This window comes from Fistularia commersonii, chromosome 30 (assembly GCF_037954325.1).
Source record: "Fistularia commersonii isolate RoL2024-O1a breed Wild chromosome 30, RoL_Fcom_v1.0, whole genome shotgun sequence".
Taxonomy (NCBI): Eukaryota; Metazoa; Chordata; class Actinopteri; order Syngnathiformes; family Fistulariidae; genus Fistularia; species Fistularia commersonii.
This window is the reverse complement of record NC_141313.1, coordinates 5,171,212-5,185,250: the sequence shown is the minus strand read 5'-3', so window position 1 is coordinate 5,185,250 and position 14,039 is coordinate 5,171,212. Positions and strand designations below refer to the sequence as shown.

The 14,039-nt window shown below is 39.7% G+C and overlaps 2 protein-coding genes across 2 annotated transcripts; both read left to right on the top strand.

Annotated features, from left to right (window-relative positions):
- The first annotated feature begins 251 nt into the window (after window positions 1–251).
- polr2k (RNA polymerase II, I and III subunit K) lies at window positions 252–1,364 on the top strand. Its single transcript, XM_086178176.1, has 4 exons — window positions 252–334; window positions 521–589; window positions 845–937; window positions 1,192–1,364. The coding sequence occupies exons 2-4, from the start codon at window positions 529–531 to the stop codon at window positions 1,212–1,214; spliced, it is 177 nt and encodes a 58-aa protein (XP_086034302.1). The 5' UTR covers window positions 252–334; window positions 521–528; the 3' UTR covers window positions 1,215–1,364.
- Window positions 1,365–1,511: 147 nt separating this feature from the next.
- Window positions 1,512–13,851, top strand: spag1a (sperm associated antigen 1a). Its single transcript, XM_086178175.1, has 8 exons — window positions 1,512–2,897; window positions 4,762–4,861; window positions 5,003–5,155; window positions 6,317–6,474; window positions 8,857–8,998; window positions 10,701–10,827; window positions 10,931–11,068; window positions 11,514–13,851. The coding sequence occupies exons 1-8, from the start codon at window positions 2,543–2,545 to the stop codon at window positions 11,517–11,519; spliced, it is 1,179 nt and encodes a 392-aa protein (XP_086034301.1). The 5' UTR covers window positions 1,512–2,542; the 3' UTR covers window positions 11,520–13,851.
- The last annotated feature ends 188 nt before the right edge of the window (window positions 13,852–14,039 follow it).

The following is a 14,039-nucleotide window of genomic DNA, read 5'->3' as shown; positions in this document are numbered from 1 at the left end:
TTGCAATAGATACAGCTTCCCTAATGCGCCCCCTCGTGGCTTGGAATGCAGTGTAAAAGTAAATATAATACTTGTAAATAATGCATAATCATCACAAATACAGTCTGAAATAAAATAATCTTCAGTGACAAAATGACGTCCATGAATTTCAAAATCATGTGATGCTTTCAAAGTCATTGCAGATAGTTTGATCCGAATGAATGTAAACCAGTGTCTTCTGACCAATCATGAGACATGTTACTGTGAGGTCCGCCACTTGTGCCTCTACGCATGTGCATAGGAAGAAGCGTGAGATGAAAATAGAAATCAACCGCTGCTGTAGCTCTTAAACCCAGTGAGTTTCCTCCCATTGTTCGTTTATTCCACTCATACGTCACCCATAATGTATTTTTAAATATATAGAACTCATCTTCTGTTGGCTAAAGCTAATTAAAGCTAATCTAATCCCATGGGTGCTCTGTTCTGGGTCTGTACTAGCGTATTGCAATGATACATTCGTAAAGTGTCTTCTCTCCTTTAGCATCAAAAATGGATTTACAGAAAGATTTGCAACCGCCCAAGCAGCAGCCAATGATCTATATATGCGGAGGTAACTTCACTTCACATTTTATTGCGGCATCTTGTACCGTTCCCAGATCTTCTATGTACTGTAGCACTATTTCTCTTTCCAAGTTTAATTACTTGTTAGCCCGTGTTTATAAGCGTATCATTATTTGCCCCCCCTCCTCACACACTTGACTGATTAAACGTTTCTTGTATTGAAGCAAATTCAGGGATGCATTTAATATGGTATAATGCATTGTGGCCCCGTATAATTTCCTGTTGTGTGTGTTTTTACTTGCAGAATGTCACACTGAAAATGAAATTAAGGCCCGTGATCCCATCCGATGCAGAGAGTGCGGCTACAGGATCATGTACAAGAAGAGGACAAAGAGATGTATCCTTTTAATTGCCAATGAAAATTAAGGTTTCATTTTTTTTTGTCAAAGGGTTTCGCTTGGTTTATGGTAATATTGTCAAACCTTTACAATGAAAACTTTGAATTTAATGAGTTGACTTTCCTGACAGATTCCAGATGGATAGAATTAACTTGGCTTACTTACTTGCCTTCTTACATTTTAAGTTGAATATGCTAAATTATGTTATTAAATAAATGAATGAATGATCACTTCCTTGACTTCTGTTTTCCAGTGGTTGTGTTTGATGCCCGATGAAAATGAGGGAGGTGGCCTTTGCAATACTTTTGTCATGTTCTACTTTGTAGTGTTGCAACCATGTAAACGGTTGCCAAAATCTAAACTTCTAATATTATTTTTTCATTGCCTGGATGGGTATTTTTATTTCATTAAAGGGTGTTTTTCATATTCCTTGCTGTTCAATTTTTTTAACCTTCCTTTGTCAATGCCAGATTACAAATACAAGTAATACTGTATGTTATATGAGACAATTCAGTTATTTTTTGAGAATTTAAATGTTTTCAGTCATTCTTTTTCAGTTGGTCTATGGTTGGTTCTCAAGATCTTTGTCAGTGAAAGAAATCCACTGTGTACCAGATGAATCGAATTATAAAACTCGATTAAAAAACAAACAAACAAAAAACACAACAACAAATAAACAAACAAGTAATTTGTTATTTTTATATATTTTATTTCAGGTAACAAAGGATTATTCACATGACAATGTATCAATGAACAGCTAAAAAACAGTATAAAAGTAAAAATATGTTTATTTGTTAAAATATTTTCAAAGTATGGTACAAGTGTTTTCATGCAATGTCTTTAGATAGCATTAAATTGTAATATTTACAGATTTTTTTAATCAATGTTTTAAATGTCAATTCATTTTTAGCCTGCATTCTGTGATATATTATGTTTGCTTGTGTTTTTCAAACCTTTTTATAGTATTTTAATTATGCAAACACAATATCTTCTTTATTGTTTATTCTTTTTCATTTGATCATTTTCACAGTGAATTAATTCTTTTCCTGCAACAAGTTGAATAGAAGATCATCTTACTAGGTTTGAGGACGGTGTGATGAGCAAATACTAGTAAAAGTAGTTTCACCGCATAACTTGGAACAAGGTCTTGGAGTTCAGTCAAAACAAATTTAAGTCGGCAATATTTTCATTTATGTTAATTTGGGTTCAGTGGACCTCACATAAATACACTCATGCACATTTCCTCATACACGCTGGAACAATGATATTAACATACATTTTTATATCAGACATTACTTGATGTCATCCATCTGTATTGTATTGATTTGTTTCATTTTTCTGTGTTGTGTCCTTTGCTCCACCTCAGTAGAGCCACCAGAGGCTTTTCACTGAAGCCCAGGCTCTCCCATCAGAGCTTTCCTACTGCAGCACTGCATCGGTGTTGCACCCCCACCCCCTCCTCTTAATGACGTACGATCTTACATCTCATCCGGGGGTGTGTCCAGCAGAAATCCCCAGTCAGGCACAGATGGAGCTGCGGCTCTTAGAGTAGGGGAGGCTGGGAGGGAGGAAGGGTGAGGACATACTGCAGAGGGAGTGCAGCGATGGGGAACACACAGGAGAAACCCCCCACCAGCAGCAGCAGAGGGGGAGCTAGACCAGATCACACCTCTGCTGGAAGCAGAACGAGAACCCGAGATGGAGATTGCAAGCAAAAGCCCCACTCCCAGAGAGCTTCAGAGAGGAAGGTGGCCAACGGGACTCAGAGGAGCCCTTCTGAGGAACCGGTGAGGCAAGACAGCCCTGCAGTGGATACAAGTTACCTGGATGCCCCTGCAGGGGCCCTTCCTCCGCACCTGGCCCGGCTTAAAAATGAGGGCAACCAACTCTTCAAACATGGGCAGTTTGGTGATGCTTTGGAGAAATACAGCCAGGCTATCGATGGCTGCACTGAAGCAGGTGGGGACAATGTTATCTGATCCTTTTTAACTTTCATTGACAGAAACTCTGGTAAGGAAACTAATCTTTGTTGCAATTTGTTTTTTATATGATTTCAGAAAGAGTAAGGTTGGGATTAGTCGTTATTTTATCAATCAAAAACATGGTTTAGTTAAACAGGAGTTACAGCAGAAATTTGAGGCTCAAGACTAAAAGTGCTAGCTTTATTATCTGCAAAATATATGCAATTAATAGTCGCTAAGAATTAAACATAACTATCAATATGACTTAACAGCAATAGCCTTACTGTGAAAAGACTATTCAGCTCAATTCAGCTCATCTTCCATCTGCTACAAAGCAAGTTACCAAATAATCTCAAATTTCAGCACATTTTTTTAGTATTTCAATCACTGATAGATGATTATCTCTAAGGCTGATGAACAACATTTCATACCAAAGCAACTGAGATGGCAATTTCCCCGACAGAAGCTTTTTTTCTTCCCAGAACTGTCACTTTTAAGGCAAACCACATGCACTATTGATTGATTTAAATTTAATGTACTCAAGAGGAGGAATAACATATCAGTTTTAGCATCCTCCAAGCAAGAATGGTAATTTGACTTTAGGTGAATATTCATCATCAAGAAATGACAGGTGCTGCTGTGGATCACTGACATAAATAGCAAAAAGAGCCAGGATGGATGTTGCTGGCATCATTCAGTACCAGTTTCATCCACTGGTTTGTACTGAGAATTCTGTTAGCTATGGAAGTGTAAGGCCAATGCTCACTCTGCTTCACAATATCATCCTTCTGCCAAGCCATCTTGATCAAATGTTTATGGGTTTTCATTTATGAATTGTATAAAAAAAAGATACAGGAACCAGTTCTCTGCTGCTGACAGCTGACATAACCTCAGACAAGCAAGTAGCATTGCATTTGTCTCTACACCAATTATAGAGCCATGTGTGGCTGGGCAATAACCAACAGTAGACCACATCAGACTCAGAAGTTTGGACTTTACATTTTGTTGAAGATAAAGCAGGTTAGGTCTATGTAACTTGGTGAATGTTTGGCCGGAAATTGCACAAACATTTGGTTCAAGTATGAACCGCATCAGTTTTGCAATGCAGAATGAATCGTGTTTCAGGGTTTCAGGCGGGACTGAATATCAAGATCGAGTTTTAAAGAAATAAATACTGTTAGAAGTGGCCGGAGTTAGAGGGTTTCCTGTCGCAGAGACTGGCTTCGAAAATTAAGCTCAGTATTGAAGCAGAAAGTTGCTTGGAGCTCCATGTACTGACAGATGCTCTGCCAGTGGTTGTCAAAGTGCAATAGAGCTCAGATGAGAAAATGGCCCGAGAGACTGATATCTCATCTATCTATGCTTCTACCCTCAGCATCTCCGGATAGTCGAAGCTAATTGCTTTAAATTGCACTGCTGCTTTGCTTTTTATTTCTCTGTGCACTGAAGCCTGAGGCCTCAGTCTCTGTTCTAACAAAACTGTTTTTGTTATGAAGAAGAGCTGGGAAATATAGAAATAAGCTCATTATCACACTACTCCAATCGCTTTTATTTTTATATCCATAGAGATGAAAGTGTCTACTTATTTTTCACTTTTTTACAATGTATTTTTAATTTTTTTTTTTTTTTTGTTGTTGTTTTCAGGTGAATTCTCATTTAAGCTTTTGCCTCATTCCAAAAGTAAACTATGCCGTGGCCGGGTGTAGGATAATTCATGCCTTTAAAAAAAGATATCACAATATGATATGACGTGTATTGGTATATTGCTCAGCCTTGATTATGTAGCGCAACCATGTTGCTATGCCTGTCAGGTAAAAAAGGCTCCAGTGATCAATCACGACTGCGTTTTTGTTTGCCAACAGGCATTGACAGCCCAGAGGACCTTTGTATTCTCTACTCCAACAGAGCTGCGTGTTACCTGAAGGATGGCAATAGCTCAGACTGCATCCAGGACTGCAGCAAGTATGTGATTGTTGTCATTTTCAACTCACAATACAATGGTTGGATTCGTGTGAATGGAAAGCGACAGATCAGCCCCGGTGAACACACAGTGGCCAGGTGTTAAGGGTTTGATCCTCTGTCTGTAATTGCTGATCCTCTTAGGGCCTTGGAGCTGCAGCCCTTTTCCTTGAAGCCCCTGCTGCGCAGAGCTATGGCCTATGAGTCACTGGAGCGCTACAGGAAAGCCTACGTGGATTACAAAACTGTCCTGCAGATAGACACTGGGGTGCAGGCGGCCCACGACAGCGTCCACAGGTCAGCTTTAACCCATGGATAAAATGAAGAATCCTGTGATTTTGAAATGAAGTCTGTCAAAAAATATAAATCATTTCATTTTTATTTACTTCATTCTAAAAATCTGTTCATGTTTTTTTAAATAATTTGCTTTACATTTTCTTTAACTTTTCTATAAATGAATAAAGTATTTAAGTGAGAGATTCTTTCAAATTTGCAAAAATCGTCATGCCAGCCTTGAGATTTAGTACTCGACAGTTATGGCTAAGAGGAGGAATTTCTGAAGCTGGATAAAATCTGATTATATGAGTCTTAGATTACCCTGAATGTCAGGGTTGGCTCTGCAGCAGGTGCGCACTCATAGAGTGCGCACCTGCTGCCAATTGGTGTTAGATTGGGAGTGCACGGCTGGACTTCGCTCCCAGCAGTGTGAGCTTAAAAACCAGAGCTTTTCCCTCGGTCTTCCCCCTTTGCGACTTCCCCTTGCTGGGCAGCAACTTCCCCTGGCAGTGTACACCTGCGCATCCTGCCAGACTGCCGCCTCCCTGGTTGGTGAATGCTAGTGCCTTCTGTCTAGCCGCCCGCTACCAACCAGGCTTCCGGTTCTTGCCAAGCGTCCCTCTGCCTGCTCCTGATCAGGTATCCTCCCTCATCCTGTGTACCACAGCACCTCTTGCCTGGCCCAACCGGGCCTCTCCCCCCACCAGCAAATCCTAGTGCCTTCTATCCGTCCCCAATCGGGCCCCTCCTTCATCGGTATATGCAAGCGCCTTCTGCCTAGTGACCTGCTCCTGCCCTGCGACCGCCCTATCTGGTCTGCCTGCTCCTGTCCTACCTGGACAGCCATGTCCTGCGTCCCCCTTCCCCATCTGGGTATATCCGCCCTGCGTCCCCATACCCAGTCTGCTTGTTCCTGTTCATTGGTCGAAGTAAACTTTCTGTTTTGAACCCAAACTGTCTTTGTGTGGAGTCCTGTGTCTGCATGTGGGTCCTGCATGTGTGTTACGGTCTCTGAAAACCGTAACACAAAAACAGAGGGCAAAATAGAAATACATCCATTAAAAATGTATCTGCAAATTCAAACACGACTAACTTGTTTCACTTTATCTAATTTTCCTTTCCTCTTGGGGACGGGCCGGTAGCCCAGACACTGACATTTTTCTCTCTTTGTGTCTTCTGAAGAATTACAAAGATGCTTATTGAGCAGGATGGGCCAGAATGGAGAGAAAAGCTTCCAGAAATACCTGCCGTCCCTCTGTCCGTCCAGCAGCAGCACAGGGAGAAGCCCGTCAGTGCCGAGGTGGCCCAGGCCAGAGCTGCTAGGGCAGCGCAGGAAGAAGGTCTGTTACATCATTTCCTCAGATTTGTGAACACTCGCTGTCTATTTCTTGTGTCACATTGTTCAGCATAAACACAGATGTGGGTCAAGCGATGAGTCCCGGGGGTAGTTTCCTAAAAAAATGGCACAAAATTCTCTCGCGTGGATGCGAAGACTTTCTTCCTGCTTGAAACCATGTGGTTTATCCATATGTCACATTATATAATTTGTTTGTGGCTGAAGTTTGACTTAAGTTCTTGAATTATAGAACGATGTGCAGCAGAGGTAGTCAGTCAACTGAGAGATTCTGTGTGTAAAGTGAAGGAACTTCTGCTACTGTGTGTGTGTGTCTGGGTTAACCATCAATTATTCAGTGGGGAAGGCTATCCACATACTGTAGTGCTGCTGTAATGGAAAATCCTGGTCAAGTTTCCGTCAGACTTGGAGGCTCCACTTGTGTCATATTAAAAATCCACACAAAAAAAAACAGGTATGCAGCACTGTAGCTACACACCTGTAGATGAATAGCTCTATTTGAATGCGCTCAGGAGAATTTAAATCAGATAGGTTATTGGATCAATAGTAGCACAGTGACATAGAAGCATTATCTTAGAATATCACATTGGTTGATAACAGCGAAAAAATAATTGTAATGATCAGTATTATGATACACAGAAAATATTCAACAGAATGACATGAATGACATCACCTACAACCGCTGAGACAGATTTTACGTAGACGGTTGCATCTCGTGATAGAAATCTCCTTAATAAGTAATGAAATGCAAGGGTGACCCTGCAATGACATCAGGTGGGTATCCTCCGTTTTCACAGCGGTCTTGTTGACACGTCATTGCACGGTCACCGCAGGTGTAACAGTTGACACAAACTGAGACATACTTACATTGATGCCCCAGTGTTTACCCTTCTTTCAACATTGCAATGGCAGCTGTGGAAGCTGATTATTAAAGCAGAAGTTGATTTCGACACACCCGACTGTATGGTATTAGTCAGAACATCCCCTAAGTTAAAAATAACCACCAAGACCCCAGTAGGGACCTGTAACCAGCAGGTCCCTGCAGAGTTTTCACAGCAATGTCTTTCCCTCACATTGTGACCCAGTTGTAGATGTGGGGACACAAAACCAACCAGATGACTTGAAACCAAACCTCATAGTAAGAAGGAAAAAAAATGACAATATATTCAATCTGACTCATAACAATGTAGATATAAATCTAGGAATTAATGTTTAAAAGCATGCATTACAACCACAATGGTGAGTGGTTTAACACATCTGTATACACTTGAGTATTTGACTGTATTAAAACATTTCTTGCCCTACTGGTGCTGTCATCAGGTCAGATCAGCATGGAAAAACTGAAATAGTTTATAAACCAGCTCAAAATCCAAATTCAATGGCAAAAAACACCACACCGTCACATCCACATATAATGCATTAATAGGCAATAAGGCTATATAAAAACAAAAGGACATTGATGGGGCCCTGGGTGCTCTATTATGCGGTCTGATTCAGGACCCATTAGAACCATCTTAAAAAGTCAGAGAATGAGCAGATGGCTGTTATAAATGAGGTGCTGCAGTAAAAGCATGTATTTGTGATCGTAACAGGGAGAAAAGATGCCTTTGTCATTCAGAGGTGCTACATTCAGAGGTGCTACATCTTCTCAATATTTGTTAGATGCGCCAACAGCTGGCCCATTCAGTTGTTGACAAACAGTGAATTTATCGATCCCGGAAAAGTGTGCATGTTACACATAAACCAACGCTGTTGGTCTGCCGTCCAGCCTCACCTGTGCTCTTAAGGAAGTGAAATTCTCCAACATTTTAGATTCAAGATTGAAAGAGTTTATTGTCACATGTACAGGACTGTCTCATAAAATTAGAATATTGTGATAAAATTCTTTATCTTCTGTAAGGCAATTACAAAAAAAAAAAAAAGTTATACATTCGGGATTCATTACAAATCGATCGAAATATTGCAAGCCTTTTATTTTAATATTGCTGATTATGGCTTACATCGTAAGAAAACTCAAAAATCCTATATCAAAATTTTAGAATATCATGAAAAAGTAATTTTTGTGTTTTTAATTGCATTACAGAAGATAAAGAACTTAATCACAATATTCTAATTTTCTGAGACAGTCCTGTACAGTGTAGAGACCTGTTTCCCTGTACAGTGAAATTCCGACTTTGAGTGTAAACATTGTTATAAATATGATTATAAATATGAATATGAACATTGCAATAGAGCAGTGAATAGAATACAGTGCAATAAGACATTTGAGTGCTCATGTAACGGGATTTTGTAGATGTAACCAACAACACTGAAAGATATTTTTCTCTGTCACTTGCTATGCTTAGTCCTTTCCTTTTTCTGCCATCAGCTAGGAGGAAAGAGGCCCGGTATACCTTATTGAAACAAGAAGGCAACGATCTGGTCAAAAGAGGCCAATTCTTGGGGGCGCTGGATAAATACAATGACTGTCTGACCTTAAAACCTGATGAATGTGCGCTCTACACAAACAGGTAAACAACTTCAGCACACATTCAGCTATTTATTTACACCTATCTTATTCTTGACAGTGGTTTGGTCAGACTCTTAAAAAGATCTATTAGTGGTTCTAATTTGTGATATTTATTCATATATATATGTATGTATATAAATGTTTGTGTGTGTTTGTATATGTATGATTTACCTTAGTTCAGGCTTCATGGCCTGAAACAAGAGCAGTAACAACATTAGCAACAAACATAATAAATAAGAAAAATGATTTTTTTTAGACTGCAGTGTGTCACACAGCATAAACAAATGAAGAATGCATGCAAACTATTAGCAATAATAAGTGAAGGGAAAATAATATATAAAGGTGGATGAGACCTACAGATGTTATCACATGCACTAATATGTCTATCTTAATTATCTATCCTAATGTAATAGACTTTGACTGCTAATTATCAAATGAGCCACATATTAAATGTATCTATTTTTCATCTAATTCTTAGGAAATTATTTGTGACGCACCATCAGACGATCAGACTGACATTTACTGCCTGACAGGACAATAAACAATTTAGAATCTAAAGCTTTTTTTTTTGTAAACTGTCAGCTTACAAGTCCCCTGGTATATTTAATTATAGCTCTCTCGAAGGACCTTTTTGGAATTTTTTGACTTGACTCCAGAGATTTTACTGTTAGATGTGGGTAAGTGAAAGCATTTTGGCTGCGTGAACTCCTCAGCTGGTGGCAATCCTGTCATCAGAGAACTTGCCTGTCGTTCTGCTTGATTTGTTTAGTGCTTCTGGTGGTTGTTTGGGTGGGGGTACACTTTAGAGTTTGGCAGCGGACTGTATCCCCGGTCTGCTGACTGCTCACGAGTTTGGCATTTAAAGTTGCCTCGAGCCCGGAACCCCCCTGAGATCCAGCCAGGTCCTTGTTTGTTTTTTTTTTTTTTTTGTTTTTTTTTTGATTGCTTGGCCTCAGAGTTGCTCAATAAGACAAAACAAACGGGTCATTGAGATCAGTTTATGTTGCAAGCTTAGCTGTAAAAGTGACCTGCATGGAGTTTTTCAGTAGCTGGTTTTTGTGACTGGTGGTCAAATATCTAGATAGAACAGTCTTTTTTTTTTCTTTTTTTCTGCTGCTTTCAGTATTTTCAAAGAAAATAGTCTACTGAGCCTTTAGAAGGGGAAATCATTGTGTCCTTGCCACTTTTATGTGTTACATTGAACTTTGTGGATCGCAGTAACATTGTGTCACCATGTTGTCACGGACAACTGTTCAGTTTGAGAGATTTAATCTTATCCCAGTATCCCTTGTTATGCCTGTCTTTGTCTTGGTTATATCGCTCTTATATTCATATACTTGGACCCGGGGAGAATGTGCAAACCCCATGCAGACAGGCCACACTCGGAATTGGACTTTGCCACCCTGTTATGTTAATTTTTTTTTAAAAAAAGGAAATAAGAGTCATCTTTAGGACATGCAACCAAACAAATCAAATATTGGGCAGAACCTTTGGGTCTTAACCAGACTTGTCAGAGTCCAATCGATGGTTTTCAGGCTTGCCAGTACCACTGCAATAGTTTAATAACTTGAGAATTCCGCTCTATACATATGAATTTAGTAGTCTTCATCAGAAGTAGCACTAGTGGAGCTCCTCAGCTCTATTGGCATTAGAAGTTTGCCGGCTGACAGGAATTGATTGGTGGCCTCTTTGTCTGCCTCCAGAGCTATTTGCTTCCTGAAGCTGAACCGCTTTGCAGAAGCCAAACAAGACTGTGACTCCGCATTGCAGCTGGAAGCCAGCAATAAGAAGGCCTTCTACAGACGTGCCCTGGCTCACAAGGGTCTGCAGGTGCTTGACATGCCTCGTCATAGAGCTCATTTATCTTTCAACAAGAAGGATGGCTTATGATTTCTTTTTTTCTTTATCTCTACTGAACCTGCTACTCTGGCAGGACTATCTGTCAGCCAGCAGTGACCTGCAGGAGGTTCTCCAGCTGGACCCCAATGTTCAGGAGGCTGAGCAGGAGCTGGAGGTGGTGACAGGCCTACTGAGGCAGAGCCTAATGGACGACACAACACAAACACCGAGAGTAAGGCTGTTTATATATATATATATATTTTTTTATATATACAAAAGTGAGAGTTTCTTCGTAAAAGTCTTCAAACCTCAAGAAGATATAAGCATGATTTAGCAGTTGGTCCGCTTAAAAGTTTGCACACATTACTTTAAGACAGGCAACAAACCCACAAAACTCTAAATTATAAAACCACAAGAAATTAAAAATGTCAAGAGAAGTCTTAAGAGTCCAATTATTAATGTTATCTATTTAAAAAGTGGGATGAATGATTCTTTGTAGAAGTTTATTGAAGGAGAATTCATTATGTGATTTTCCAAATCGAAGCAGATATCCCGAAGAACCTTTTCTCCTATTTGTTGCTCAGCCCTATAAAATGCACACCTCCTTTCTTCCTCACAACTCACTTAAGATGTTAACCCACAGACAAGAAACAGGTTGTCATATTAATTCCCTCCAGGCCTGATGATGCTGTTTCGTTGGGAAACACGGAGGAGACAGGTGGAGGAACGCTGAGCCACAGCAGCCTCTGAAGCCCTCAACTGCAGGACGTAAGAGCTGTCAAAATGACTGGTGTGATGTCCCGGGTGACCTCCTGGACGACCAGCTTTTCATCGCTGCACCATCTGCAGTGTGTGCAAATCAACCCCTTCCCCCTCGAGTACACAGCCTTACATAATGGGCAGCTTTATTTTGAAAGGCTAATGTTGAGGTACTCATGACTTGCTTGCACTAAAAAAAAAAATCCCTCTCATCATAATGTACTGTATGTAAAGTGTCATGTAACAGGCTGCAGAGCACAGTTATAGGATCAAATACCACCAGTGTTTCATGTGTGCCTTAATGAGATTTCTAACGCTGCTAGGAGAACATACATCACCGGTTTTAGTCTGTGTTTGTTTTAAAAAAAGGATAATGAGTGGTCATGATCATGAAACAGATTTTACTCCGGTGCATGTTGGAGCTGCAGGTTGTATATGGCTGCATCCCATTAAGAGATAATGGAGGTCTGGACAGATTACTCCTTTTTCTCCTGGTCAGTACCTGCTGAGACCCTTATGTAAGCTTCCAGCAATTTCATTACATTTGTTTGCACTCATTTTCTTTGCAGCTGCTGCAAATTTCAACTGAATTTTAGACACTGCTTTCTATAGTGAGAATAAAAATTTGGGCTATAACTCAATATACACCAAATATGGTCTTGTTCTGATATTGTATGATAGGCTTATTTTGAAATTAAGTCATGTGACAGTGAACATTTTCAATTATCATTCTTTTTTGAGCAAGAAAAATCAGTTTTTTTTTTTATATTCTCAATTTTGGTTCTTTATTTCATTCGCTTCTACCTAGGTTATTTTCTTGCAACTGTTCAGATTGATGGCTATGTTGCTAGAGAGATTGGATGGCTTTTCAGATCTTACCATGTAAATCTGATATGTCCCGGCCCACCTGTCCATCATGAGGTTTTAAGTCGGGTCTCCTCTCCACTCTCAGCCGAACTCTGGTTTTTATTGGGTATCCTGCTGCTGATGTACAACTACCTTGCAGGTAACTGCAAATCTCAGGTTCAGTTTAGAGTGGAAGCAAGGCAACTGTGTGTCTGTTTGCATGTGTGTGTGAGTGCAGGACGGTAGATTTAGGTTTTTTGATGACAACACTGTACAGTTTTATGAATACTTCCAGTATGACTGCAGCACCTTCCAGGCTGTTAGGAGGATCTGGGGACGTCCTTTTCTCACATGAAAAACAAATAGAACAACCATATCTAGTGTTTCAGACAATTTCAAAACACTGGTTAATTGTTTGAACATTAGCAATTTATGTGATCACATAGTCTGAGATCAAGTAACCCACATAATGATTTTCCTCTCTCAACCAGTCAGAAGGTCACGTATTTGGAAAAAAGTCAAAATATCTGGAGTCTTCAAACTTATCAAACCTCTCCCACACCCTGAAAACTTTGGCTTCCTCTTTTAAAAGTAAAGGGGAGGGTCTCTCGCCCTCTGCAGCATGAGCAAAGAAAGGCATCCATTTCTTGTCTTTCTATGGAGAATGTGAACGTCATGTATTTAGTCACTGGGCTGCTATATTTGAAGTCTAATTCCACCCATGTGAATCTTTTTTTCCTATAAAACCTTTTTCTTTTTTTTTTTTGCCGTGGGTGAAACTATCAACTTTGGAAGTTCTTAGTGTAGCACTAACTTAGAACGGCAATGTTTTCCACTATCACCAGGGAAATAAAACGTTGACATGCTCCCACAAATTTTAACAGTTTAACATTAAATTCACATTCTCAATAGGGACATTACAAGCAAGCAAAGATTCCAGAAAGGGGATGTATTCTTCCGAGGGTCATTTGTATAGTATGTGAGATCGCACAGAGTCAATTAACCCAGAATTTGTCCAACTGGCTAAACTTTTTGTCTGGACCTTTCTCTTGATCTGATTTCATGCAGCTTTACGTTCTACTTTGCAGATGGAAAGGCTTGCATCGGTTGCCACGGCTGCTCTCTAACTTTAGCGTTTTGTTCGTTCTGCCATTTCGCTTTCCTCCGAATGATGGCAGGAAAATCCAAAGTAATGTCAACACTTGACTAGAGGCTAAGCTGTTTCAAACTTACTTGTTGCTTTTATGGTGTATTAGCATGTACTGTGTGTATATAGTTCAAATGCAAATGTAAATAATAAAACTGCAATGTGAATGCTTTTAAGTGCTTTTCTCTACAAAGTTATCTGGGGTTTGAAAGTCCAACAGAGGAATGTAACACATCCAATCGTGAATAAAATTTCAATTTATGATAACATATTTGCAATACAGTTCTCATTATGGAATGAGGATGTCGTATATCACAAATGTGATATATGAGTCACAAATGTGGCAACTGTATGTTCTTGTTGAAGAAAAAGGTATGTCTTAATTTGTGGATTGCCATTTTGAATGACTTTTTTTTGGTACACAGATAAGACTCCATTGCTGTATGAAATT

Bases quoted from the DNA above. Each gene is read 5' to 3' on its own strand.
- polr2k (XM_086178176.1), top strand. From the start codon at position 529: ATGGATTTACAGAAAGATTTGCAACCGCCCAAGCAGCAGCCAATGATC. The intron at 590-844 runs GTAACTTCACTT...TTTTACTTGCAG, and splicing joins AATGATCTATATATGCGGAG to AATGTCACACTGAAAATGAA. The intron at 938-1,191 runs GTATCCTTTTAA...TCTGTTTTCCAG, and splicing joins CAAGAAGAGGACAAAGAGAT to TGGTTGTGTTTGATGCCCGA.
- spag1a (XM_086178175.1), top strand. From the start codon at position 2,543: ATGGGGAACACACAGGAGAAACCCCCCACCAGCAGCAGCAGAGGGGGA. The intron at 4,862-5,002 runs GTATGTGATTGT...TGATCCTCTTAG, and splicing joins TGCATCCAGGACTGCAGCAA to GGCCTTGGAGCTGCAGCCCT. The intron at 5,156-6,316 runs GTCAGCTTTAAC...TGTCTTCTGAAG, and splicing joins GCCCACGACAGCGTCCACAG to AATTACAAAGATGCTTATTG.